At 41.4% G+C, this 26,853-nt stretch overlaps 1 protein-coding gene across 2 annotated transcripts in view; it reads left to right on the forward strand.

The window, feature by feature from the left end:
- The window catches only part of ABCC8 (ATP binding cassette subfamily C member 8), a 1,425,084-nt gene that overhangs the window by 976,673 nt on the left and 421,558 nt on the right, over positions 1-26,853 (forward strand). For both annotated transcript variants that reach the window (XM_085648067.1, XM_085648068.1), the window contains one exon: positions 22,355-22,492. In XM_085648067.1, coding sequence (XP_085504193.1) covers positions 22,355-22,492 — 138 coding nt within the window. The remainder of the gene's footprint in view (positions 1-22,354; positions 22,493-26,853) is intronic.

Consider the following 26,853-nt stretch of genomic DNA (forward strand, 5'->3'; position numbering starts at 1 on the left):
CTGTGCTCGTTTCTGTTTGGTCAAATGCCTTATCATAAATTCAATAAAATATTTTGAACAAGTCTTACAAATTATTGGTTGGGATCTAAAGTGTATTGGGATCCCACTGGTACCTTACAGTTGAATACAAGATTTTGCTCCACTTACAGCTATGGGAATATCTTAGGACAGCTCCTTTATTCTTTTGGTACTCCTGGCCACAGTTGAACCAAATGTTGGTCAACCCACTTTAAGAACTTCTACATTTGTTAGCCATTATATCTAGCAATTTATCTGCCATCGACTTGTAGATATATCGCAATGATAATATTGACATTCCAATTTCTTGACAGCAAAGTAAATAATTGTAAATCTACATTATCCTTGATGATAATGTTATGGAGTGGATATTTCAACTGCTATATATTGAAATACAGCCCACTGAGCATGTACTGCCGCTCTAACAGTAGGATTCACAAGGATCCATCGAATCCCATCTGTCAATCCTTTAACCCTTTCAGATGATCAGTGTGAACATATCAACATATCAGAGGGCTGCAAACTGGAGCTATTCACCGAGCATTGAATAAAACCAAGGCTCCCTCTTCACTATTGTTCACCTTATTCATTTTATAACATAAGACTTTATCGGTCTAATACGCAGAAAACACTTAAAGGTCACACATTTGAGTTCCATTTGTCCCCATGTCTATGGAGGTAAGCACATTAAAGTGACTCAAAATGGGAAAAACAGGCTAGACACTTCTACCAGTCATTTGCTCATCACTTTTTAATGAAGATAATGGCCACTCTAGAGACATTTTGTCTGTTGATCTTGTAACGAGTGACATATTGCATGAAACATATTCTTCACCAAACCTATTTTTTAACTTTCCCCATAAGTAAATGTATTTTCCCTAAAAAGAGGAGGAGGTGGCAAACCTCTTCTGGATACACATTGACACCAGCTTAACTGTGAAGCCGAGTTCACCCACTTTCGTCCAGTAATAGAGATGAAGGTTCTCCTTTTAAAGCAGTGCTCACATCTCTGCTGCTAACACTAAATCCAATTGCCCTAACCTTTTCCTTCTGTCCTACCTACTTCATATGAGATGTCTATGACCAATATAAGCAGACTCATTTGTCCTCTGCAGTAGGGCACTGCTTCATTTATAATCCATGATGTTATGTAAAGTGCTGTATTGCCCTAATGGGTTTGGTCCGCATTATATACTTGCTTCTAATAATATCCACTAACAATATAGACAACACCAACTATCATTCAATTGATTACACAAAATATTTGATTTAAATCACTAAGAATAGTTTGAAAAGACAAATATTTTATTGGTTTTCTACAAGTATTTAAAGTTACATTTTCCCACTGATATTGTTACCGGCAAGTCAATATAAAAGTAAATATATCATGTGTTTTTGGTATTTATTTTATTGGGGGGAGGGTGAAAAGGTAAGGGTAATTCTAAGTAGTAGGGACAAAGACACATAAATCAAAGAAAGAGAATTAGATGTTGTGGAATTTAACATATTCACTTCATTCTTGCTGAGACTTATGCTTTGAAGGACTAGTTTGAATGCGTGAGGGGCGGCAGGTATGACAGTAAGCATCACCACCTGCTGCCAGGAACTACCTATAAATCGATATTAGCGGAGTTGAAGGTGCTCTTCATCTACTTCCAGTTCAGCACACAATACTCAGTGATCTTATCTGAATGCTCTCACTGACCCTTCTGTTCATTGGTTGCTCAGAAACTAATGCTTGGATCAGCAGAATTCTATAAACTGTTTTACTCTTCCTACAACAGCAGGCTCATCCTTGTCACTATGAAGATTGTTGGACCCCTTAATTGTATTGATGAAAGTGAGTCTGCCATTTAGTGCACTGTAGCTGTACACTGTCCTATGTATGAAGTATTTATGCAGTATACTGGGATGTCAGAGTTACCAACACACCACTAGGAGAACTGGATGTATTATTTATTTGTAGCTCTCTACATGAAACTAAAGCATTATAGACAGTGCAGAGAGATCTAGCATTCAAGCCATTCAATGCAAGACAATTGACATCACAAGTAACTTCAATTCCCAGCTATTTCATGTCACCTGTTATTGTAGTAGCAATTCCACACTCCACTTGGGTCCATATTCAATGTCTGAGAGTTTGAGACAGCTGAACCTCATACTTTGGAGCCATCTTAGGAAATTTCCTAAAAGAGCCACTGTGCCACAGGGAACTTAAGTGAGTTTTTTGCACTCTACTTGATGAGCCCATTGATCTGTATTTTGATTCTTTAGGTACTGTTAATCCTCATCCACAGTCTTCAGGCAATCGTTTATACTCACAACGTACCTCCAATAACCTGCTGTTTTGGGACTGCATCACAATCACATTTTGTGCTCACACCCAAACAAATAAGGGAGACTTGTGCATGTCTTTTCAAGTAAAAGTTGTAATCTACAGTGCCCACACTATACCTGACTGCAAACAAATTAGTGTATATACTGTAGATATTGGGATATGGTCAAAAAGAGGTGCACAGGCCCATTTTGCACCTGCGTACGGCTGCAATTAGTATCATGATATGGTACAGAATCCCTCAGCAGTGTACCACCAGTATACTTTGTTGGTGTCCACCGTTATCCATTCCTAACTCAGCTCAACCATACAAACACCTGCAAACCAACAGGGATCTCAGCTGAAGTAAGCATACTGTGCTTGCCATACATTTGGTATCTGTTATTCCTACCATGACTTCCATTTGGAAAGAATTACATCTTGGCAAAATAAATTCTATTAATGATCTACCATTTAATGCATTTGTTTATTTTGCCTGTGATGGATTAATCATTAAGATCTGTTTAGGTGTGAATCTGAAAATCTGACTGTGGAGCATGTTACACATTTAGCAATTTTAATTTCACCACCTAAAGTAAAACCTAGTTCACTGACACCTCAAACTCTTACTGAGAAAAATGTAGCGAATGACTTAAAAATGAGTATTCTATATCATTCAATTGGCACAAAACGTAATGAAGGGGTAGTCTGCATTAGCAAACAACTTAATGAAAATGTGTATTTAACATAGAAAGAACAAGTGAAAATATCTCCTCCAATGTATAAGTACACTAAATAGCCAACATTTGATGCAAAACACCACTTTGTCACTAAATGTAACAAAATTTTGATCTGACAAAACTCACCTGAAATATCCAATTTCCAGACCACTGTTGTCTGCTCTTCAATAAGAAGTAAAACTTCTTGACATGAAAAGGTATTCAATTGTTTTCTGAATAGTGACATAACATTTGCAGCTTTGAGAAATAGCTGTGAGTGAGAATGAAGCATATACCTTTGCACAAAATGTACTTTGTTTCACAGGCATGGTAAAGTCAACAACAACAACAAACAGGATACAATCACATGATTTTGAGTTATTAGTACAGATCAAATCCTTTATGACAAGGATTCCATGTCTCACCAAGCACAGTCATCTGCTTTCAACACCACACTCTACAGCCTTGAATTAGTATTTTTCACAGGCGAGTTTAAGTGTGATAACGAGCAGATACTTCCATGGCAGCGAGAAGTAACTTATGATCACAATATTGTGGTTGGCAAGACCTTATTTTTGCAACTTGTGAATGCCCAGTCTCAGCACTGTACACCATGAGGAATATGTGGCAAACTCTTACTACAGCTTTTGACCCATTCTACCAAATGCACGGATGCTTTTCACAACACTCCGTGTGTATGTGCGTGTGCTTTTTAATCAAAGTAAAACTATATATACGTACATTAGACCAAAGTAAGGAACTCCTTTGTGCTCACCATCAATATTAAATGTTACATTGTGAAATTACATTGTGAACATACAAGATATGCCATTGGCTGGTTCGAAGATGTGATGGACAGCCCATTGCCTCACCTAAAGAAGCCACTAGCTAAAGGCTAAAATCCAAAAGCCTCTTTCTGTATTTATATTTGTATGTTGTGTGTTGTCTGACATGTGTAGGGGTGACAACAGGCCTGTGTACAGTCTGCTAAAGTTGTATGTAGCCCGGCCTAAAAAGTCAGGCTGACTGGCTTTGTCAAAGGTTGTCATTGTAAATTCAGCACTAAAGTATAATCATATCATGATGATTAAACAGTTCAGAAGCGTAGAAGTCCATGGCAAACAATACAATCAGTTAACCTTTTCAGAGTAAAACGTATTTCTGCAATGAAACCAGTGATCTACTAACTATAGAAAACACAGAAACTCAGTGGGTCCATACATTCCTGGAGAGTTCCAGAACAATATCTCCAATATCTCCAGAATCACTTAAGCCTTGGTTAAAATTAGTGTTCCACCCTGTCAGATGTAAGGTGGCAAAACTTAAAACTTAAAACAATTTGACCTGGGGCATATAGGGGGGCGAACGACTGCTCCTGGGTCACACCCAAAACCTAACACAGCCGTATTGCAGTGCTCTTTTATCTTCTCCCACTGAGTTTCTATTGGGTCTCTGTCGCCCTCTAGTTCTTGCAGGGCTTGGAAATTATTACTGAGGGCGACTGAGAATTGACTCAGTTTCTGTGAAATTTTGAGGAGGGTGGTGTTATATTGCTGGCTTTGGTTTATCAGTTCCATCCATGCTTTCTTCAGCTTTGGCTTTAGCCTGGGCACAACATACAGTCCTCATCACTCGCACATCCTGCAGGTACCCCCAGAACTTCTTGTTTATACAGACATGGTCGATCTGATTCTCTGTTGAATGGTCTGGTGAAACCCATGTTACCATGAGTATTCTTTTGTGTGGGAATACACTACCACCTAGCGCCAGACTGTTAAGGGTACAGAGATCTGTGAGTCTTTCACCATTCTCATTCATGTCACCAAGGCCATGGTTACTCATGAGTCCTTCGTACCCAGTGTTGTCATTTCGAGTCTTGGCATTGAGGCCCCCCATCAGTATGGTGATGTCTCTCTCAAGACATTTTTTAAGAATGTACTACAGTCTGTTGTAAAATTTTGAGACTCTTTTTCTTTGTGTGGAAGGTCGCTGTGATGTTTCTGGGACCGTGGGCTTCCCATCCAATCAGAGCTCTGTTGGCTGCTGGTGTTAGCATTAGTGCTACGCCCTGGGGATGTGGGGCATTTTCTTCCTCATGTCCAGAATACAGCAGCATTCCTCTTGGAGCCAGAATTTTTTATCCAGACTATGTCCATCTGGTTGCTCTGATGCCAAGCAGGGCAAGGATGTATTTTTTATCTCCACTGCCACTTGGGCTGTCTTGCCAATCTTGTACATGTCTCTCACATTCCATGTCCTGATGGTGATAGTCTTGGGTGAAAGTAGGCCTGGGTGGTAAACTTCGCTCCGTTTGCAGAGTTTGCGGAGTTTTCTGCACTCCGCACTCCGCGGAGCTTGCGGAGTGCCGAAAAGTCCGCTTCGCGATGTGCAACAGACTATTTTCCCCGCTCACGAATGGTAAGTTCGCGATTGCGAATGGTAAATTCACGAGCGCGAGCTGCCGCTAGGGTAGAATTTCTACCCGAGGTGCAGGAATACCAGCACAAACTGCAGTTCGCACTGCACTCTGCACCTCAATGAACTTCGTGGAGTTTTTGTTGTGTCTGCGCGGAGTTCCACATAGCAAAACTCTGCGAACTACACCCAGGGCTAGATGAAAGCAGATGGATCGGCTTTGTGACTTCTAGGGATCCCTGACTTTTTCCACAAGGTATCATAGCTCTCCATGAAGTAGAGTCTTCTCTTCCCTTCTCTGTGGGATATTATTGCAATATTTTAGCATGGCAGTTGGACTAAGCCCATTTAAATTCTGGAGAGAGAGTCAGTGGGATTTCCTCCACCATGTCATAAGTGGCTTCTCTTCAAGTTTAGGCACTACCTCCCAAAACCGAAATATTTTCAATTTCTAACCATATCTAAATCAGAGAATTGATTCCTGTGCAGATCACACTTTTAGGGCCTCAAATGTGTGTGAGTTGCTTGGCACCCTTATAATTTATCTTTTCTTTACTATTCCTATAATGTGATTTTAAAACATAAATGTTTTGAATAAGCTACCATGTTGCATAAATCTATTGTACAATTAAAATGACCTTTAAATAAATAAATATATTACAAATGTGCCTGTAATTCTTATTTAAAAACCCGTCCCTACTTTTTTCATTACATTCAAATTGTGATGTCACTAGTCACGGTAATAAGATAATTACATAATTGTTTGACTGTAATAACTTAGTACAGTTGAGTTGTGATGTCAAAATGCCTACTGCCAGCACAGTGTAAAAAGAAAGTCACATAGCAGAATTCCAATTGCTGTTTAAACAGTGAATGTTAGAACTAGTTTTGCAGCTCTTCCAAACAGTTTTCCTGAAATTAACAGCAATTTGCAGACTTGAGCCATTTGCACCTGATTGTTTATTGTTTGCACAGTTTATTACATGAAAGCAGGACTTCCTCTACAAATACAGTGTTTATTAAAAAAAAAACTACTAAGGGTACATTCGTTTGCTTAATTTGACATCATCATTTTATATTTATTATACAAATTGGCAACCAAACTCATTTATATCGAGAGGTAAAATATAATTTTGGTGGAAGGGCATTTGTGTGACTTTGCATTATAAGGAGTGGAATACCCACTTCTGTATGTTAAAACGATATTGCAATCCTCCTTGGTGTTCCATGAGCATGTAAAGGATCTCTGACTTCGGACTCATTCCTCTCTATGGTCAAGGAGCTCCTTGGTCGTTTGTGATATCCTTAGAAAGTACAGCAAGGGAGAGTTTATCCCTTTTATAGTCGCCATAAATATCTTATGATATTGTAATCTGTGAGATATGACATCACTCTTCCATATCTCTCTAATAGAGGACGCCAAAAATCCCAGCAGGTCATGATTGTGTCTGAGAACGTCAACCATTAGCATTAAGAGTACTCCTGATTGAGCTTGTGTTCCATCCCCCATCACATTCACTAGTAGTAATATACGTTTATTGTTCAGTCAAAAGATTACAATAAAAGGTATAAAAACAACGTCTTTCTTTGGGCCCCTCTAGTAAATTGGATGGGCGACTGCTCCTTTCCAAGAGTTAGGAACTTTCCCTGACCTAGGGGGGGATTTATCTACTTTTCACATAGCGCACTGCAGCAGCCATAAATGCTATGCTGCGCTATGTGAAAAGGAGAGAGGAGGAGAGCACCATATCCACTAAAATAAGGCACTCTCCTTCTCTCTCACTAGCGCCGGCACTGAAATCAGCTGCATGCACCATGGAGACCCCTTTGCGCCGTGGTGCAAGGGTGTCTCCGTGAGTGTAGCCTAGGATTTATTCTGGAAGGAACCCTTCCAGTGCAAAATATTATGCATAGACTCACTTGAAGCCTTTTCCCGCTTTGTATGTGTGCTGTACAGTGCAGCACAGAAAGTCAGAAAAGGAAGGAGAAATGAAAGTATTTCTGCTGCCTTGCGCCTACTTGCAAAGGGCGCAGTGTTCTCACGCTAAACCCAATCTATTTCAGTTAGTAAATTGGGTTTAGCGTGCGAAACCTTGGGTGGTTGCATGGGAACCCCCATGCACCACCCTTGGTACGCCCCCTTGAGACAAAGTAATGCAAAGCAGAGCTATGCGCTACTTCACAATACTTTTCGGTTATTTCCAGCACAAAACAAGTTTAGCACTGGAAAGTAAATTGGGAAAAAAAAGATTTTGCGCCTATTTGCTTCACTTTTGTGATGCAAACACTATGCAATATCTTAGTAAATCTCCCCTACGTTACATGAGAGAATAACTGTTCCGGAAGTATATTCCAGAAGGGGACATCTAATTTAACCAGATCTAGCCGTTTGGAACGGATGCTTTAGACGAGCAATATTTTCTCATTAATTTTGATGTTTCCTCCTTAGTAATATCAGGATATAGTGTGAAATCTCTTGCAGGTTCAAAAGACCCAGTGATAGCTGATTTATATAGGGACCTGATATGTGATTCCCACATGATGTTTGCTATATCATCTGGTTGCTGATACGATCCTGAGCCGTAACCGTCCAGAGATTAAAAGGCTCTTTCATTTCAAGATGGGATGGCATGTAACAATTTCCCCAAAGCATTTTCTTGGCTGCCCCATTTTATTTGTGTATTTTTCTTCTCGAATGCAATCTTCAGCTTTTTGATTCTTGAATTGTGATAATTAGATGGAGGTCATTTCTAACCAGCTTAGTTGCTGGACGAATGAGAAATATTTCGCTGTGCAGTTAGTAACTTTGTCATCAGAGCAGACAGGATTGAAGCTAATGTAGATTGCAAGGTATTCATCCAGCCATCACTAATCTTGAAAGTGGAATGTTCATTTTTCAGGGATGAGCAAAATGGTTGCAGTACTTCACCAAATTGGATGCTTTGTTTTTCAAAGTGCTGTTCCAATTTGAGCTTCTTGCATTTTACCAGTGATCAGATTGTGACACTTCGCCATTGTCTGGGTTTCCAGCTGAGCTAATTTGATGCTAACAACTGTCTTTGGAGGGTCATGGTCACTCTCTGGCCTCTGGATAATGGTGTAACCTTTGCAGAGGTGATAGTATAATGAACAAAGGTGTAATAAATTATAGTAAATGTAAGAAAAAAAATGTACGTCCGTTTTTATATAGCGCAGCTACTCACCCTTACGGGTCTCAAGGCACTGGGGGCCGTAGTGGAAATTAAGTGAGCTATTGCCCAGAGTCACATGGTGCTGAGCTGAGCTGCCGCCGGAGCCGCGGATCGAACCGTGAACGCTGTGCTCTGAGGTCAGCTGCTCTGTCCGCTGCACCACACCTCTCCACACTAATAGATGCCATTGCACCCTGGAATGTTGGTGCCGCGGACCGGTCATCAGCTGATCTCCCATTAAGTGCTCTATGTCCAGAATCTGTCAAAGGGATTTAGGTGAATCTGGTTTAGGCATTGGGACACTTCTGTTTTCTCAGTGGTATGATTTTTGGTTGAGGTATATTGTAAATCAAATCTGGGTCCTCTTTGGATGCAAAGAGGTTCGCTGGACTGAACAAAGTTTGGTTAAAGTCCCTTGTAATGATTCCAAATAGCTGACCATATGTTTCCATCAAGAACTCCAGCTCTTCTAATATTTTGTAATACCTGCATTTAATTTTTATGAGATGAGGGAGAAAGTAGATATTTATAATCAGAAGCTTGGCAGTAGATTGCCTTTTGAGTAAGACTGCCAATATATAATCCGAAGATGATTCTAGTGTCATACGTTTCATGCGGATTTTATTGCTTATCAGTGTTGCCAGGCCTCCACTTGGTTATTTCTTTTTGCTTTGATTTCATGTGTGGTGTAATTTCATTACAAGACCGTAGGCTACATTATGCAATAACTTTTATTGCTGCCCAAGATATGCAGCCCTTCAAAGTGTAACCATTACATCATGAATAAAACATTCCAAAACAGCATAACATAGCACCATAGCAACCAAGTGTCTTCCTCTTTTATTCGCTGCTCTGGACAAGTTAAGTACAACTTCTCAGTGTTTCCTACATTTTTATGGGTTTATAACATATTTAATCCTTAAAATAGTGATTAATCTGATTTGTAATTACCTTTTTGCGATAATGTTTGTCTATACATCGTTTTTTACATTGTTTATACATGTTTATCAACTTTTAAGTCTTTTTATACCTACTATATGCCAGTCTGAATTAATAGTTGACTTTTTTCATAATCCGACCTTCATGAGGTAAGTTCCTACCTTTCTCCTCCTTACCCCTCCAATTTATGGTCGGGTCTTTCATTCTCTTTTCCTTTTCTGTCGTTAATTTTCAAGTGAAGAGAGTTGATATCTCCTCACGCTCGTGTCCTTAATTTTCAACTGAAGAGAGTTGATATCTCCTCACGCTCGTGTCCGCTTTTCCACGGACCGGAGTTGCACTTAATTCAAAACTAAAACTTCTTTCAGCTATACGATCGAGGGCGCTACACGAACGGAACAAGGAAACTTGTCCTCGTTCAAAACTTGGCAAACGGAGCTTGACTAATGCCTCGACATACGGCCCACAACGGACCCAAACGATTGCCTCTCCGTTGTTTCTTCCGGGTCCCAAACACTAGTGAGACCCGCACTGCAAACATTTGAGCATTGAATGTGACCCGAAGGGCGAAATTAAGACGATCGTTGTAACACGCGTTACTATGGTAACGAACAGCGGATCCAACGGCTTTGCTTTTCTCTCGCATGGATCAGCTGTTTTTACTCGCGTGTGCTCCTTTCTAACCAATAATTTATCAAAACAGCAGATCAGCTGTTTTTACTTGTTTGTGCTCTCTTCTAGTCACGTAACCCATCAAAACATCGCGTTTGAGCGAGTTTTGGGGAGGTGATTGGTCAAATAATCACATTGGATCGAGTTTTTGAGATCATTTTTTTGGAGAACTCTTGCTAAAGGTTAAACCCTTCCTTAAAAAAAAGGTGAAAGAACTTTCCTGGTCTAACCCTTCTCAAACAGTTATTTAACTATGTCTCAAGGTGACGCACAGTCAACCAATGATTCAACCCTTACAGAGTCATCATTAATGAACCTCTTTAAGAGGCAAATTAAAAATACCTTAAAGGAAGCTGTAGAATCAGCTCTAACCAAGAGAAGGAGAAATAATACGGATAATGGAAGATCTTCCTCTTCGGATGAAGAACAGGACCCCGCTCAAATTAAAAGCGGAAAGGCCATCAAAAAAACTAAACACATGGAACCAGTTAGCCTACGTGCTTCCTGTAGAGACAGAATCCTATCTCTTGGTAGCCTGTGCGCTACAAAAGACCTAGGTGCCCCGAGCGGCACGCAAAGGAAGAGCGACCTGAATAGCGCAAAGAGTTTGGGTGTCCCCCACGGCACAATAAGACCTGGTGCTTATCACAGCACAATTGACCTCGATGATGATGACGACGAATACCTGTCTCAAAACGATATGACCGAAGACGCAGACGAATACGTCTTTGACCCTCACGAAAAAATGGAGATTGACCTCGACGAACATTTGGGGGAATCTACTGGGCAATCTAGTAACATCTTCAAGGACCCCTCTGGGTCCGAGATGTTTAACCCTTCTAAAATTACCCATCCAAGAGCTTCTGATTGGTGGCCCATGGACCATGTCGCAAAGTTTATTAAGGCATGGATTCGAAGACCCCTCGAATGCAACTCTAGGAATTTGTGAAATCGGAGTGCCCGAAACCCTTTCTAGACAACAAGACGGGTTTAACCCCCAACTTAGATCCGGAACTACTTACCTTCCTCTTTAAGTATGGGAGAGACCCACGTAAAGGTCTGGAACGTTGCCTAAAACAGTCCCAGGAAAAATTACTGGACGTCCTTGGTCCCCTCGCTAGAATCCTAGATCTAGCTGAGGAATCCGCAACGAATGGTTCACCTGTTAATACGGAACTCCTCAGGGGGTGGAGCCAACGTGCTATTTGCCTCCTAGGCAATGCAAACGCTAACCTAACATCGGAAAGGCGTAGAGCCATCCTAATGCGGATGAATCCCAAGTTGGGAGATTTAGCCAACAAAAATATCCAAGAGGATCCTAATGGTCTTCTTTTTGGTGAGGCCTTTAGTAAAACCTTGGGAAACTGCGTTTCAACCTTTTCCGCCTTCAATAGAGCACAGAGCAATATGAGAAGATTGTTCGGAGGAAGAGTTTTTGGAAGGGCTGGCAGGGGAGGACCGTCTGCCAGCCGAGGTTTCAACAGGTCCTCTTACAACCCCTTCCAGCGAGGTTCCTCAAGATATTGTCGGGGAAACAATAATTTTTACCCCAAAGAGGCCGCAGTTCACGTACACGAGGCGGCAACAGTCGCAGAAGATTCCAAGGACAACCAGGTAAGACCTTCTGTTGGTTCTTCCCTTCCAAGGGTAGGGGGAAGACTTTTAGAGTTCAGTCACAATTGGCCTGCCATTACCAAGGACGTATGGGTCCTAAAGACCGTCAGGGGTTTCAGAATAGATTTTGTTACAACCCCTTTCCAGAAAAAAGTACCAAGGGAACTTTCCCTAAGTCAAGAACAATCCTCATTAGTAGATATAGAGGTCTCACAAATGTTAGCCAAAGGGGCGATTCGGATCATTTCAGACACAAGTGTAGGTTTTGTGAGCACCATCTTTCTCGTAAAAAAGAAGGAAAAAGGTTGGCGCCTGGTTATAAACCTAAAGGGTTTGAATTCTTTCCTTGTGTACAGACATTTCAAAATGGAGGGAATTCACCTCTTGAGGGACATTCTCCAAGAGGGGGATTGGCTCATAAAATTAGACCTGAAGGATGCGTACTTTACGATCCCTATGGATCCGTTCTCTCAGAAATTCCTACGTTTCGTGTGGAGAAACGTAACTTACCAATTTCGTTGCCTTACCTTCGGTCTATCCTCGGCTCCCTGGCGTTTAACCAAGATCATGAGACCAGTGGTTTCATCCCTAAGGAGAAGAGGAGTTCGTCTAATTATCTACCTGGACGACATCTTACTGATGTCCCAGAACAAAGACGAATTGTTGACCCACATGAAATGGACTATAGATCTTTTAGAGAATCTAGGTTTCATTATCAATCTAGAGAAATCCATCATGATTCCTTCACAAAATCTAGAGTTCCTAGGGTTTCAAGTCAAAACCCCTACAACTCAGTTACAACTTCCACAGAAGAAATTGGCAAAAATAAAAAAGGAGGTCTCTTACGTCCTCTCAAAAAATTCAGTCAGCTTAAGGGACTTAGCAAGGACAATAGGTCTTTTATCTTCTTCGATTCAAGCGATTTCTCCGGGGCCATTACACTACAGGGCCTTACAGAGACTGAAATCTTCAGGGCTAAGGCAGGGCCTTTGGTACTCAGACCTTCTTCCCCTATCCCTGGAAGCTCGGGAGGATCTCCTTTGGTGGCGCTACAATCTAGACAGCTGGAATGGAAAGGCAATATTCGGGAATATCCCAGAACACACTTTAGAATCAGATGCGAGCAGTCTGGGTTGGGGTGCAAGATTAGGGAGTATGGAAACTGGAGAGAGGTGGTCCCAGAAAGAACTTCCCTTACACATAAGCAGTCTGGAAATGATGGCCAGCTTGAACGCTCTAATGAGTTTCAAGGATATATTGAAAAACAGCGTAGTTCTTATCAAGCTAGACAACTTTACAGCTGTTTCTTACATCAACCGCTTGGGTGGAGCCAAATCCAAGATTCTTGTGGACCTGGCACAAAGGATTTGGTATGTCTGTTGGAATCAGAAAATAATTCATCCCAGGCCATTTGAACACAAGAGCAGACTGGAACTCAAGGTTTCTGAAGGATTCAAGCGATTGGAAACTCAGTCCTTTGATTTTTCAAAAACTGCAGAACCTTTGGGGTCCTTTCAAGCTGGATCTCTTTGCGAGCAGGTTAACCTTTCAGATAGATCAGTTTTTCAGTTGGAGACCGGACCCTCTAGCTCTTGCAGTGGACGCTCTCCTTCAACCATGGGACACACCCAGCTGTTATGCGTTCCCTCCTTTCACACTAATTCAGAGAGTACTCTTGAAAGTTCGAACGGAGCGTTGCCGCATTGTTCTAATCACTCCTTTTAGGAGTTCTCAAGTTTGGTTCCCATCCGTGATGGAGTTGGCAATAGATTTTCCACGATTCATCCAAGGGAGTTTGGATCTCCTTCAGGGCCCAGATGGGGAAGTACACCCTCTTCTCTTAGAAGAAAAAATGAACCTTCTTGCTTGGAAGATTTCAGGGGTTCAAGAAGATATTCTGGCCTTTCGGGAGAAGCTAAAGTTCTTCTGGATGAATCTTGGGCTCCAGGAACAAGGAGAAGATACACCGGTTCTTGGAAAAAATGGCATAGTTGGTGCCTGGAACGGGATTTGGATCCCGTGGATGCACCTGTAATTGAGGTTGCAAATTTCTTAGCAGAATTATTGAAGTCAGGCCTCTGCTATAGAACGGTTAATTGTTATAGATCAGCAATTTCCGCAGGACATTCTTTATTAAATGATTTTTCAATAGGTACTGACCCCCTAATTCGCAGGGTGATGAAGGGAATTAAACTCAAACGTCCTCCTAAAGCTAGGTATGATTCCATATGGAATGTAAACCTCGTTTTTGAACTTTTTTCTTCTTGGCCTGATAATATTTCACTAACAAGAAAGCAACTCTCCATTAAGTTAGCTACCTTATTATGCCTTATATCCTTCAGGCGCGTGTCAGACATTAAAGCATTAGAGATTTCTAATAGGTTTTATTCTCCTGATGGCGTGTTGTTTGAAGTTTGGAAGAGAACTAAGACTATGTCGGAAAATATTTTCTATCCTTCCTTTTTTGACTGTCCCAAACTCTGTGTGGTAAGTTGTATGAAAGTTTACGAAGAGAAAATGAGTGTTTTGAGACCTATTAATGAGAATCAGCTACTGATTTCCTTTGTAAAACCCTACAAGGCTGTTTCTTCTGCTACTATCTCTAGATGGGTTAGAACAGTGATGATGGATGCCGGTTTTGACCTATCAAAATTTGGTGCTCACTCCTCTCGAGGAGCTATGGCTAGCAAGGTTTTCTGGGGTGGAGGTTCACTTTCAGATATCCTCAAAGCAGCTGATTGGTCAAATGCTTCAACCTTTGTTAAATTTTATCTTAAGCCTGTAGAGCATGTAAGCAACATAGCATTGCAAAGCTTTAAACTTGAATAATGTAGCCTCCGGTCTTGTAATGAAATGACGATTCTCCAATTATCATACAGAGAGAATCTTGATTTCATTAAAGACAACGGAGGCTGACATTATCCCTCCCAATACTCCCTGGTGGTTGTTTATCTTTGACCTTGTTGCTTTTCAATTTTATGTTCTTTTCTCTAGACTCAACTTCCTTGTAAATCCAGATCATCGTTCAATGTGGATGAAGTTGTCTTAACGTTTCGCAGCTCTAAGAGGAAGACACTTGGTTGCTATGGTGCTTTGTTATGCTGTTTTGGAATGTTTTATTCATGATGTAATGGTTACACTTTGAAGGGCTGCATATCTTGGGCAGCAATAAAAGTTATTGCATAATGTCAGCCTCCGTTGTCTTTAATGAAATCAAGATTCTCTCTGTATGATAATTGGAGAATCGTCATTGGATATCATTAAAGTAGAGGGGTGCCATGTTTCTTGAAAACATATTAAGCAATGATCTCAGATAAAGTTTGACTACTTTTCTCCTGAGTGGTTTGATTGCCGGTAGTAGCCTGTGATATTCCAAGATATAAAAGAAAATTTGTTTTACAGAGATTCCACATGTTCTCTGCCCATTAGGTATATTAATTATTTGTTAGGAGTGGCGATTGATTGGTTGGTTTGCTGGCCATGAGAATGATCGCATATTGGGTGCAGTTTCACTCACCGTGATGTGTAGGTTTTCAAATCTCGTAATGGTCTCTAGGTATACAATGTGGTGTAATTGTTGATGAGAGATTAAGCGACACAGCATGACTATGTAAATGTATAAGCACATATGGATATTTTGGCTTTTCAGATTGTGAGACCATATTTCCCCAATCTGCTAAGGTCTCTCCTAGGACCAATACCCTTTGGGTCGTAGTTTGCGTGGACCATGTAGTTCTAGTGATTTCAAAGTCCGGGTTTTTTTTGTGACAGAGGATAAAGCGAATGGTTAACAGCGATTGTGAATCAAGATTTTTTAGGTCATAAAAAGATTTTAATAACTTCAGTATGTTCTGATGATTTAATATGTCATGAGGACCCTCAGATTTATAAGACGGTGTAAAGTCTATTATATATTTCTCCTGACTGGCAGGCGGCTCATTGTGAGTAGTTGTTTTAGCATTCTGTCTTGGACCATTAGTGTCTGCCATCTGTGGCTGCTCCCTGTTTGACTGTTGCAGGTGAGTGAGACCTCCATTAGATTTAAATTTCAATCTTGAGGATTCTCTTGCTTTTAATGTTGCATGTGTGGCACTAGAATTAGCTGAAACAGGTGGGTTAGAGGGCTTCTCATCTAGTGATTTTTCTATCCTGGCCACGCTCCAAGTCATTTGTTTGCCTTGGAAATAGATCAGCATTGGTTTGAATATGTTTTCTCTTATCAGTAGGATATGTAATATGTATTCTTGACTGCAGGGCTTTACTGCACAAGGGTTGTTATATTACCTTTAATGTATCGGAGGTAGATGTTGCAGTTAAAATGGCTGGGACAGGAATAATGTTTAGCATATTCTTGTCAGCATTGGCAGTCGTTGTTGCCATGTAGGAGTCAGGTTCCTTCCTACTATTGTAAAAAAAAATTACTTGCTCGTCATTCGGTAGTTTGTCTGCTAGAGGTTGGATTGTTGGATCAGTTTTTCCTGAATTTTCAGAGTTTGTGATGCCTTGAGGGTCACTGGTGTTATTGGCGATCATTTTAGTGAATGGTTTATTAAATATGGGGACTTTTTATTTGGCACTGAGGTACTTAGGGCTGGATTTTCTTGGCTGACCCCTAAATTCCTCTTACTTTATTTTTTTTATTTTTGAGACATCTCTTGCTTAAATAAGGTGCAAATCCATGATGTAGATCTTGAACATCTTCCTGGCTCTGAAACTCGGCAGGTTTTCCCGCTTGGGGAGATTGTGGGACTAATGGGGTTCCTGAAAAGTGGATCATATTAGCATCACCCGTTGTGATTACATTGAGGCTTGGGTGATTTGTTTCAATCAAGGCCCAGATTCCCTTGGTTGTAGGAGATGATAGAGGATTCTTTGCATAATTTGCTATTAGGTTCTTTACTTTTACTGCTAAAAGTTGTAGTGAATCAACAATATCATCCAGCCACTCAAGGTGTTTTGAGGCAGTTAATAATTCACTCAGGTTATGATTGGTCGAAGATAATACCTTAGAATGTTCTTTCATCAGCACCAGTTACCCGGCGATCTGTTTAAGAAATACAACCTTCTTAGATAGTAGTGAGAATTGATTTGTTAAAATGTCTGACATTTGTGACAATGTATTACTAATTGCTCCCATTGTGGTCAATACTGAAAAAGTTGGGTCTGCATCTTGCTCTCCTGAGGATTTTCTTTCCTGCTTGTACTCAATCGGGGATTAGATATTTTGACCTACTACTGGCCCCAGTCTTGGATTTACGTTGTTGGGATTTGAATCCTGACCATGTCAAATATTATATTCTCAATTGCCTAATACTCCAGTTCCTGCAATTGGTCTGATGATATTGAATTATTAAAAAAGTCAACTGATATTTCGGCTTGCTTGATTTTGAGGTTAGTTTCCGTGTCCACTCATCTTGCTGTACTGAACTCTTCACCACGTAGATCAAATCTGTTTCTGAGTTGAGTTCTGTGTCAGTATTGCTGGTTAGATCTGTAGCTTCTTGATGCACTTGATATTCTTGATTTATTTAATTGACTGCAGATGAAGACCCCTAAAGGGAGGAGCAGTAGTGGTATCGAAAGTCAAAATGGTGGCTTGTAGAACTTGTGAATTTGCAATAGTTGTCAGAGGTGGGCCTGATGGACCACACATTTCCTCTTCCAACAGCCGAGTCCTTATCTCCAGAGAATCACTGCAAGGCATTCCAGAAGAGAAATCCTTTCTCATAAAGCAGTCTTGAATCAATTGCTTCTTTGTGTTTACTAGCACAGATGATATAGGTGGTGTTGATTTTGGCATTTATGTTTGAATTAGAAGGAGGCCTTCCATGATACCCTCTCCGTCCAAGATGTCTTGGATAGAGTAGGTTGCATTTTGTCTCTTTGTTGTGGCTGCAGTAGATGATTTTGATAAGCCACTTGTTGTTTTCCTTGTTTCTTTAGAAGCAGTAGAGCTCAGGTTATATAAACGATGGCTTACAGATTCTGCAGAGCGGGTTTTCATCCTCTAGCTGCCGAACTAGCAGATAGTATGGGAGTACTTTGGCAGGGGAGTACTATGCAGTGAGCAAGCCACACCAGCGCCAGTGTTACCGTACGGTGCTGTGCCTATTGCACAGCTACCTCGCCGCACAGCCACATCTGATTCTCTGCACCTCACTGTGTGAGGCTGTCCAGTGAATTTCCTGAAGCCTTTGGTTGGGATTTGGGATGGTAGGTTGGTGTGAGTTAGTTTGGTAGATATGGCTGGAAACAATGGCAAAGGGAAAGTCCCAGGCACAAGATAGCACAAGCTACAACACAAGCTACAACAGTACAGCTCCCTGTGGCTCACTGTGGTTTCTGGCTGCTCCTTAATGCTTTTGGGCCTCAGGCTACAAGCTCCTACATCATGGTCTCAAGATCTCATGGTTTTGCATTACTGCAGTTTTCCCAATACTCCTTACAATTCTGTTACTTCCTGTTCCTTCCTTTTTGGCGTTTTCTACCGATTGCAGTTCTCTTGGAGTACTCTTTATGCCTCTGACTGAGGCTGCAGACTATTGTGGGACTGCTGTGGGGCTGTAGGACACTGCCTTGTCTGGCAGTAGTAGGGCAGCAAGCCGCAGAGCAAACATGTGCGGCCACTTCCCAAACCTCAGATGCTTGCTCTCCTGTTTCCCTGCCTGCTCACCCCTGTGCAGCCAAACCTGTAAGGAGGCTGCAAAGCAGTTCGCAGCCCCTGGCCCACTGGGCCCTGCTGCCACTAACTCTCTGCTCACCTCCTCACACGGCGTCCAAGGTCTGCCCAGCATTTCTTCCCAGGCCATTCCAGGCGTGGAGGAAGGGCAAGGGAAAAAAGAGGGCCGTGCGGTGACAGTCCATTCACCCATGCAGATGCTTGCCTCAGGTCAGCCTCGGCCGCCCCCTAGAAGAGCAACGGGGAGAGGCAAGGGGGGAAGAGTGGCAGCAACCGTGGTTCCGATCACAAATCTCAGCTCAGCACGTTCCAGTGCTAACATCTGCAGCATCAATCGTCACCTAGTCAATGTGTAGAGCAATCGATGTGCCAGGTCAATGCTCCTAGTCTTTCCCTGTTGCTCTCAAGCTCAAGTGTAGTAGAGATGTGATAAAGGGACTTGTGATCACCTCATCTGCAGACGAGTGACAACAGTACCCCCAAGGTAGTGGTTTATGCAAGAATTTGTAAATTGCAGATGCAGTCTGACATCTTAAATTATTCTTAGATGACAACCAGCAGACCAATTAAATTGGTGTCAAATGGTGATCATCTGTAATAGGGACTGTGTAAGTTACAACCAGTTGGCCATATTGGACTCTGTGATGCCTAATAGCGCTTAATTTTTGTTTTGGTGTACACAAATCTGTCCTTGTAACAAATATAAGCACATTAAAAGGATGGGTGTGAAATTGCAATGTTCTACCTTCAGCGGCCCATGCAGGTAAGAGCGATGGGGTGGTGGGGCCTGGTGGGGGGGGGGGGGCGTATTTCGACAGACAATGATGAGGGAAAATAAATTATTTATTGAATTTTCCCTCGTGGTCGTCTGTCAAATCCCCCTCCAACCCAGCCACACAGCCCCACTGCTCTTACCTGCAAGGGCCGTTCCTGGGTTCTAAACCTTACAATTTTGAAATTTATGGTTTTTAAAGTTTGGTAGCTTGATTAACCACAAATCCTATGAAGTTTAGAAAAATGCAACTGGGCAGAAATAGGGCTCTGAGCTGCAGTGGGATCATTCTTCATGAGTGTGCCACTCTGCAGCAGCTTAATGTTGCTAACTCATTTCCTCATAGGCAAACGTCACAGGGCAGGATTTCCAGAAGTGAGCCAAGGAGATGATGTCACAGCTGTTGTCATTCCCTCTGCCACTTGGAGCTAGAGCATTCGTGTGTTACAGTGGGGAAACACAATTCCCTCCTGGCTAACGTCCTGTCAATGTTGAGTGTGACATATGACTCCAAAGAATGTGATATGAAAAGTAATAGAGTGGGGATACTTGATTCTTAATATCGTAGTGAAGTCATCAAAGAGGACTCCCCATTAGTCATATAGACCTTTAATTGTCTACTAGAACTGTAAGAAAGGAGCTAACATCAGGAACACAATTCAAATAAAGTGAAAACCATGTGGCTCCACATAAAAACAGATGGTGTCCAAACCTTAAGGGTTTTATTAGCAAATTTGTTCAGTTTACAAGTTAAATCAATCAGCAAAATTGAAGGAAATGTATTCTAAGAGCGTATGTATTTAGATGATCATGCAGTCTGAATTTGTATATTGTAAATAAAAAGATGCAAAATAGAACTACATATAGCAAGCAAAATATCAACCAAAGAGGTTCCATATAGGAACTTCACTATTGTAACTAAAGCTTTGAAAGTGACAAGATGAAATTTTATGAAGAAGGCGTCTGCATCAGATGTACCAAGTTTTATGTTCAAGGGGAACAAGTATGAGTGTTTAAGTATAAAGTCCAACACTCAGACAGGGGACATTAGCAGAGTTCAGAAGAAACCTTCTCTCCACAAAGTCCGAAAAGGGTCTGCTAAACTTTTCTAAAGAGCACAGACTTAAAGCTTAAAAGAAAATTCTAGAAGACTCTCCAAATCAGCTCCCACTAAACAGACCAATCAAGAAAGACCATTCCCTGGGAGCAGGTAAGGTCCCCTGTTTTCCAGTCCCAAACAAAAAAGCAACCATCTGGGTGACCTTGGATGTAACATCAGTCCAGCCTGCCTGAAGCAGGAGGCTCTCCCAACCGTCTCAGTCTCCATAGCCAATGCCAACTTCTAATTAAGTTGCATCTATCTAGCAGTTTAATACAATAAACAATATGCCTATTCCAACTTAAGGAACATGATGATAATATACCTGCAGAGGAGAGAAAAACAAGACAATGGCAAAGCATTTAATCAAATTAAATTCATGTTACTCAGGCCTGGTTACAAGTTCGGCCAATGTTAAATTCAAAATGGCTTCCAAAGGAATACAGTGAACATGGATAAATACACTGGTTATATTTAGGGAAGATATAACATTTCTATTTGATGTGAATACAATGAATATGGTTCTGCTACATTTATGGATGGCTTCTCATTATGAAACGTATACCTATCTACTACACTTGGTAAGGCACACAGATTAATACTATTAAAAACACAGTGAATATGTAAGTTTCATACAAAGGGATGGGGCACTCAATTAGGCTGTTCCAAAAGTGATATCTATATCTCAGGTGAAGTCGAGAAAGTTCTCATTAATTAATGAAGTGTGAAGTTTTCTGACTTCGTCCCACTTAGTGGAAATAAGGGGTCATTTAAAGTAGGCAAACAATTGGAACTGCTCCTGCCCCACCAAAACATGGCTCCCCCATTTCATTAAGAGGTGGGGTCACTGCCCTAAATGGCTTCATAGTCAGAAACTTCTTACATGATGTCCTGACAGCTAAAGGCCTGTCTGGTCACAGTGACGGTTTCCCCAGTCTATTTAGGAAGGGCCTTCTGTTACTAGAATTCTCTGACTGGGAGTGCAATGCAATGAATGATTGGCTCCCAGGTGCATGGAGAAAATTTCATACCTGTAAAGGACATTTTTTTCATTTCTCAGCAAGAAACCTCGACTTTGTGGGATGGTTTTTGGAAAATAAAAAATCTGTATTATGGATTGGTTGTGTTATATTGAAAATATGTTGGTAACTTTTAGGGACGTATTGTAAGATATATGTATGATTGCTTGTCTATGTCTCAAATGTAGTATTTTTCTCTGATGTAAAAGAAATACATTTTACAACTAAAATGGAAACATTGGACTAATACCCAAGTATCTGCGCCTATTTCGGCCCTATCTGCAATGCGTATAAGTGCTTCTGATTTCCAAATTATCTTTTATATCAAAAAGATGGCTCTCTGATGAGTTAAACACGCACTGCTGATATCTCCTCATGAATGAGGTCACGAGTTGGAATCTTCACTAGGCCATCTCAGTCTTCTTTCCTGCGGAGATAGTCCATTTGACTACCATTAAATTAGGTGATTTCAACATTTGTGATGTACAGTGTTCAGAAATGGTAGAAATGAGGTATGAAGCAGAATTTCAAGTCCATTACAACCCGTAAGGCTGGAAATGGACTTGAATTAAAAGCAAGTTATTATTAAAACTTTATTTTCGTGCAATACATATGAAAATTGATTTTCACAAACTGGACAAGTAACGACAAGGCTCATCAAAGTAATAGTCGACTTGAATGACGAGGTGAGATTTACGCCACTGGGTTTTTGGTCGGTGGAGGCCCAAAAACAGAGAAAATATTGTATGACTTTTGGGAACTAGAGAACTCTAAGGTGTCCTGAAGGTTCGGCATCAATAACGTAATATATACACTTGCGGTTAGCATTATTTATGTTGAAGAAAAATGTGCTTCTAGTATATAACTTGCTCAATATTAATTTCTTTTTCATTTATGGTTTAGGATGACCCTTTTTCTGCACTGGACATCCATCTCAGCGATCACCTTATGCAAGATGGTATCCTGAAAATGTTAAGAGAGGAGAAGAGGACCACTGTCTTAGTGTCACACAAGCTGCAGTACCTGCCACATGCAGATTGGGTAAGAGAGAGGTAACTTATTGTGCTGTTAATGAGAGCGTAGCACTGGGATTGGGCCGACTAATTATTTGATATCCTGTTGTCAGTGAGTGTTGCCAAGTATTGCTGCCTTCAGGAGAATCCATTCACTGTATCAAAAGAGTAAGCATCCAATAAATATGTGCAAGAGGTGAAGGTGGGGGATAAGTCCAGTTCAAGAGCATGAGAGATCGAACCAATTTCAGATTGAACAGCTACCCTTCCAAGTTCTACATCAGACTTTCACAGGCACAGCGACCACCCTGTGCAGCTCTCACCCAATCATCATAAGAACTCAATCTTCACTTTCTCATTCAGGAAACTAACAAAATCTCATCTTTGAAATTTCTTCTGAACTAAGGTGAAACCTGTTTAAAACATTGATAATTTGCCTGTCATATCTCCTACCTTCCTGTTCACGATGGTTTAATACAGATTATTGTTCTTTATTAAGGACCCCAAGACCATCAATGCAGAGAAGGTATAGAAAGCTCTCAAATAAGAAATAAAATGAGAATGAAAAAAACTATTCAATCCTGTGCAGATTTATGGATTATTTAATAGTCGATAGATTGATTGTTATGTGGATGGATAGATAGATGGGAGGATAGCTGGATACATGGATGGATGGATGGATGGATAGATGGATGGATTGGTTTGGGTACTTTACGGTGGAGACTTTCTCTTGGCACTGGTCTAATTAAGCAACCATTACTTGAAGGGAGTAACTAATATTAAGAATCATGGAAGAGAAAATTTACAGATTCTTAGTTAATTGATCAGCCATTGTCATTACTCAGGGCTAAAGGCAGGGCATTTCTTAATATGGGAAGTAGAACAATCTTCCTTCACACCCTTTTCCTCTCTATCTGGAATAGTGGGGTGCTTACAAGTTTGGTGGTCGTAAAACCATATCTTTGCTTTCTTTGTGTTGGTTAATCACAGCTCAGAAGATATGCAGTGGTGGTGCCACGTGGCTCCTTTGTGCTAATGAACGAACCTTATAATTTATTGTAACTTTGAATGTACACCAGATCAGTTAACAACAACTTCCCTTTTCCGAATGATCAGTGCACAATATGCTCTTTAGTTTCTGTCTTAAAGATTTGGGATAAGTGCTGTTTGTTTCGTTCAGTACACTGACTAGTAGATTCATAATTTCTAGTTTTAACAGCTGAACCCTCAACATAATCTCTAACATGGGCCTGGATGAGATGAATGAGAGATTTTTGCGTTTAACGTGGACATAAAGCCACTTTTGACAGCTGATATTTGTGTTTGAAGTATAACTTCGGGCCAGATAATACTCCTGCATTTCTCAAAAGGGCAATGATGATCTTAAGGTCAAAAAGGAATGTAAAGAATACTCACAATACATTTTTCCTATATCATTTGCTTCTGACAAATGATTAAAATGTTACTGTAATTTGTATACCACCAGTTATGCACCTTACATGATTGTCTGATCTCAATTTTCTCAAACAAAGATGGCACAAAGTAAGAACCGTGAGGCAGTTAAAGTTCCTACCATTAGTTCGGTCAATTAGGAGAGGAGAACAATGGATACTCATGGTTATATCACCTTCAAAGTGTGTGGCTTGTTGAATGGTAACTAGGACAAGAAACAGACAATGACAGGCCCCCATTCAGCATTGCCAGACACACCTTCTCCTTTCTGAAGATTCTAACCTGAGGAGTAGCTGCAGACTTCTTATTAAAGCATTAGAGCTATCAACAACTGCACTCAAGTATGGGAATACGATAAAACCCCAATAGTAATGACATTTGGAATTACAAAATCAAGAGTAGTGCCTGAACGTGTTAACCATATCCCTTCATAAGGACAACGCTGTTAAGGACTGCCTTGATTCTGGTTTTTGGAAGTCCCTTCTTGGGGATTGTGCTATGTAGAACCTATATGCCAGCCTCAATGCACAAAGAGTATGCCACACCCCCCTAAGAAGTAGTGACAGTGCCAATCTAAGCTGCCTATACATAATGATGTGGCTGCTCAGCATTTTGACTTGGTGCTAAAATCTCACACTATGCTGCTACTCCCACAACATTGCACAGTCTTGAGAGGCAAGTCCTGTGTTACTGCCTAGATCTGAACACCTCTTCTTCTAACACCTAGTCACACCACCACTCATACTCTTAGTTACAGCACTGAAGTCTCTGTAGACTATCATCAAGTCCACCTTTTGCCTTGCCAGAGATATTTCTACATTCAGTTACATATGATGCCATATACAGTTGAAGGCCTTTTTCTTATCCTTCCAGATACTCTTTGCCTGAGCTGACCTCTCTGTCTACCAGATGCAGTATCTGCTTCCAAGACTGTCAATGGAATGAGTTGAAACATGTCATCTACCACCAGCACACAAAATAGGCATTAACATGGCTAACCATGGTGGACAGCTGCCAAAACAAATTGCTGTGCTGTTGTAAACTCCTGGTAAAAGCCTGCTGTGAAATTGACCTTGTCTCATTTTGCCCCCTAGAGGAGTATCCACATTGTGGCTAAGTGGGTTCTATCCATTTTGGTCCACTCAAATGTTTCACTTGTCATCATCCGGTTTTTAGACCTTTACTGTTGAGTAAGTCTCCCTACCTGAGTCTCACACACAGTAATATCATGTTATTGAGAGTGACCATGTTTCCTGCCTGTATCTGCCTTTTAAGGTATGTCCTCTGCAGTGCAACTAGGATAAGGGGCACAGGCCAGGTTAGTTGTGAACATATATGCACACACGTGCGACAGAGCGTGACAGACTGGTGATTGAGCACTGGTAACCTGGCACAGATGGGACCCTGCCGGGGTAGTTGCTTACCTGGGGTAGGCCTTATAATATTAGTGTGCATTCAGAAATAGCTTAATAGGGTTTACTGGAAAACCTGCAGTGTCACTGTACTATACACTTAAGTAAAATTCACCTTAAAGTGACGTTTCCCTCCATATAGGCCTACACAGTCCAGCGAGATGTCAAATTGGGGTGAAAAATTCACAAAGAGTTTGATTATGTAGGTTCTAATAAACTATGTGGGTCATCCAGAATTATATTTCTCTGACTCAGCTGAGAGTCAGATTCATGGACTTTTGTCATCCTGCTGGGCCACGTTAATTACTCTGCTCCCCAGCAGAGGGAACAAAGGCCTCCCCACACAAAAGGAGCAATTATCATTGATTGATGAGTGCCTGAGAATGAAAAGAGTGGAAAATCTGCTTCTGGTAATAAGCTGTCACACTGCACTTGGTTTTAGATAGCCCAGACCAAATGAACAAAGGAGGAACCTCAAACATTTGGAGAGGCTCCCCTTTGATATTTTGGTGGCAAGGCATCTGGAAGTGATGTTAGGGGTGGATCATAGGCCCTCAGAGGAGCTCTTCAAATAGAAATCTTGACAGCGTCATATTGGACTGTCCCAGAATAATGTGCAGGGGGTTTGGGGCTCGGGGTCCAGGGATGATGTAGCATTGTACGATTAGCCAAAGATGCCTGGTATCTATATCTTTCCACCCACATTTAAAAACCCCTGCACAAGGAAGAGATCAAGACCCTGGACCTGAATGATATTTGTGGGCAACTCCATGGACCGCAGAATGGAGAATCCAACTGATGCCTCTGGTGAACTAAGGGCTTTGCCTGCAGCTGACTAGATGAGTCTCTACAGGGCCAGTGGTCCTGTCCCCTTCAAACCCACTAAGGACCAGTGGCGAAGATCTGGTGCAGGGAGCCAGTACAATTAGCTCCCCCACACAATGTTTGCCTGCTTCAGGCCAGGAGGCCTGATGAGAATCGTTCCAGTGGCTAGGGCTCACCACCAGGAGTAAAATGAGCAAAGATCTTCAAAATCTGTGTCCTAGAGTAATGTGTCCTAGAAGATTTTCCTATTTAAACTTGACCGACAGGACGATGTTTATTTTGAATGCGGACATTTTGCCGCCTGTACTAAACAGTGTTGCAGTTGGAGGTGGCAAAATGGCTGTGGGCAGGATTGAGAGGAGAGCAGGAAAACTTGGGGGAGGGGGGAGAGGGGAGGGATGCACTCTACTAAAAAAAAAAAAACTGCAATCACTGCAGGGCAAACACCGGCATCAAGAATGTGTCAGTGATTGGCCTGCTTTGAAAAGTTTGCAAATCATACCTACGTCCCTGGGGTCAGAGCAAACCCATATATATATTTCATATGAGGGGCAACCTCTCAAAGGCTCTTTCGGCCCTAGCACTCCATGTGTGAGGCCCGGCACAATGTAGACTGAGGCCCTGGGAGCCATCCTGGGGCCTTCTGCTCCAGGTACCCATGACTGGGGGGTGCAGGGAGGTCAGCACAAGGTGGAGCCCT

Source organism: Triturus cristatus, chromosome 3_2, assembly GCF_964204655.1.
Source record: "Triturus cristatus chromosome 3_2, aTriCri1.1, whole genome shotgun sequence".
Classification (NCBI taxonomy): Eukaryota; Metazoa; Chordata; class Amphibia; order Caudata; family Salamandridae; genus Triturus; species Triturus cristatus.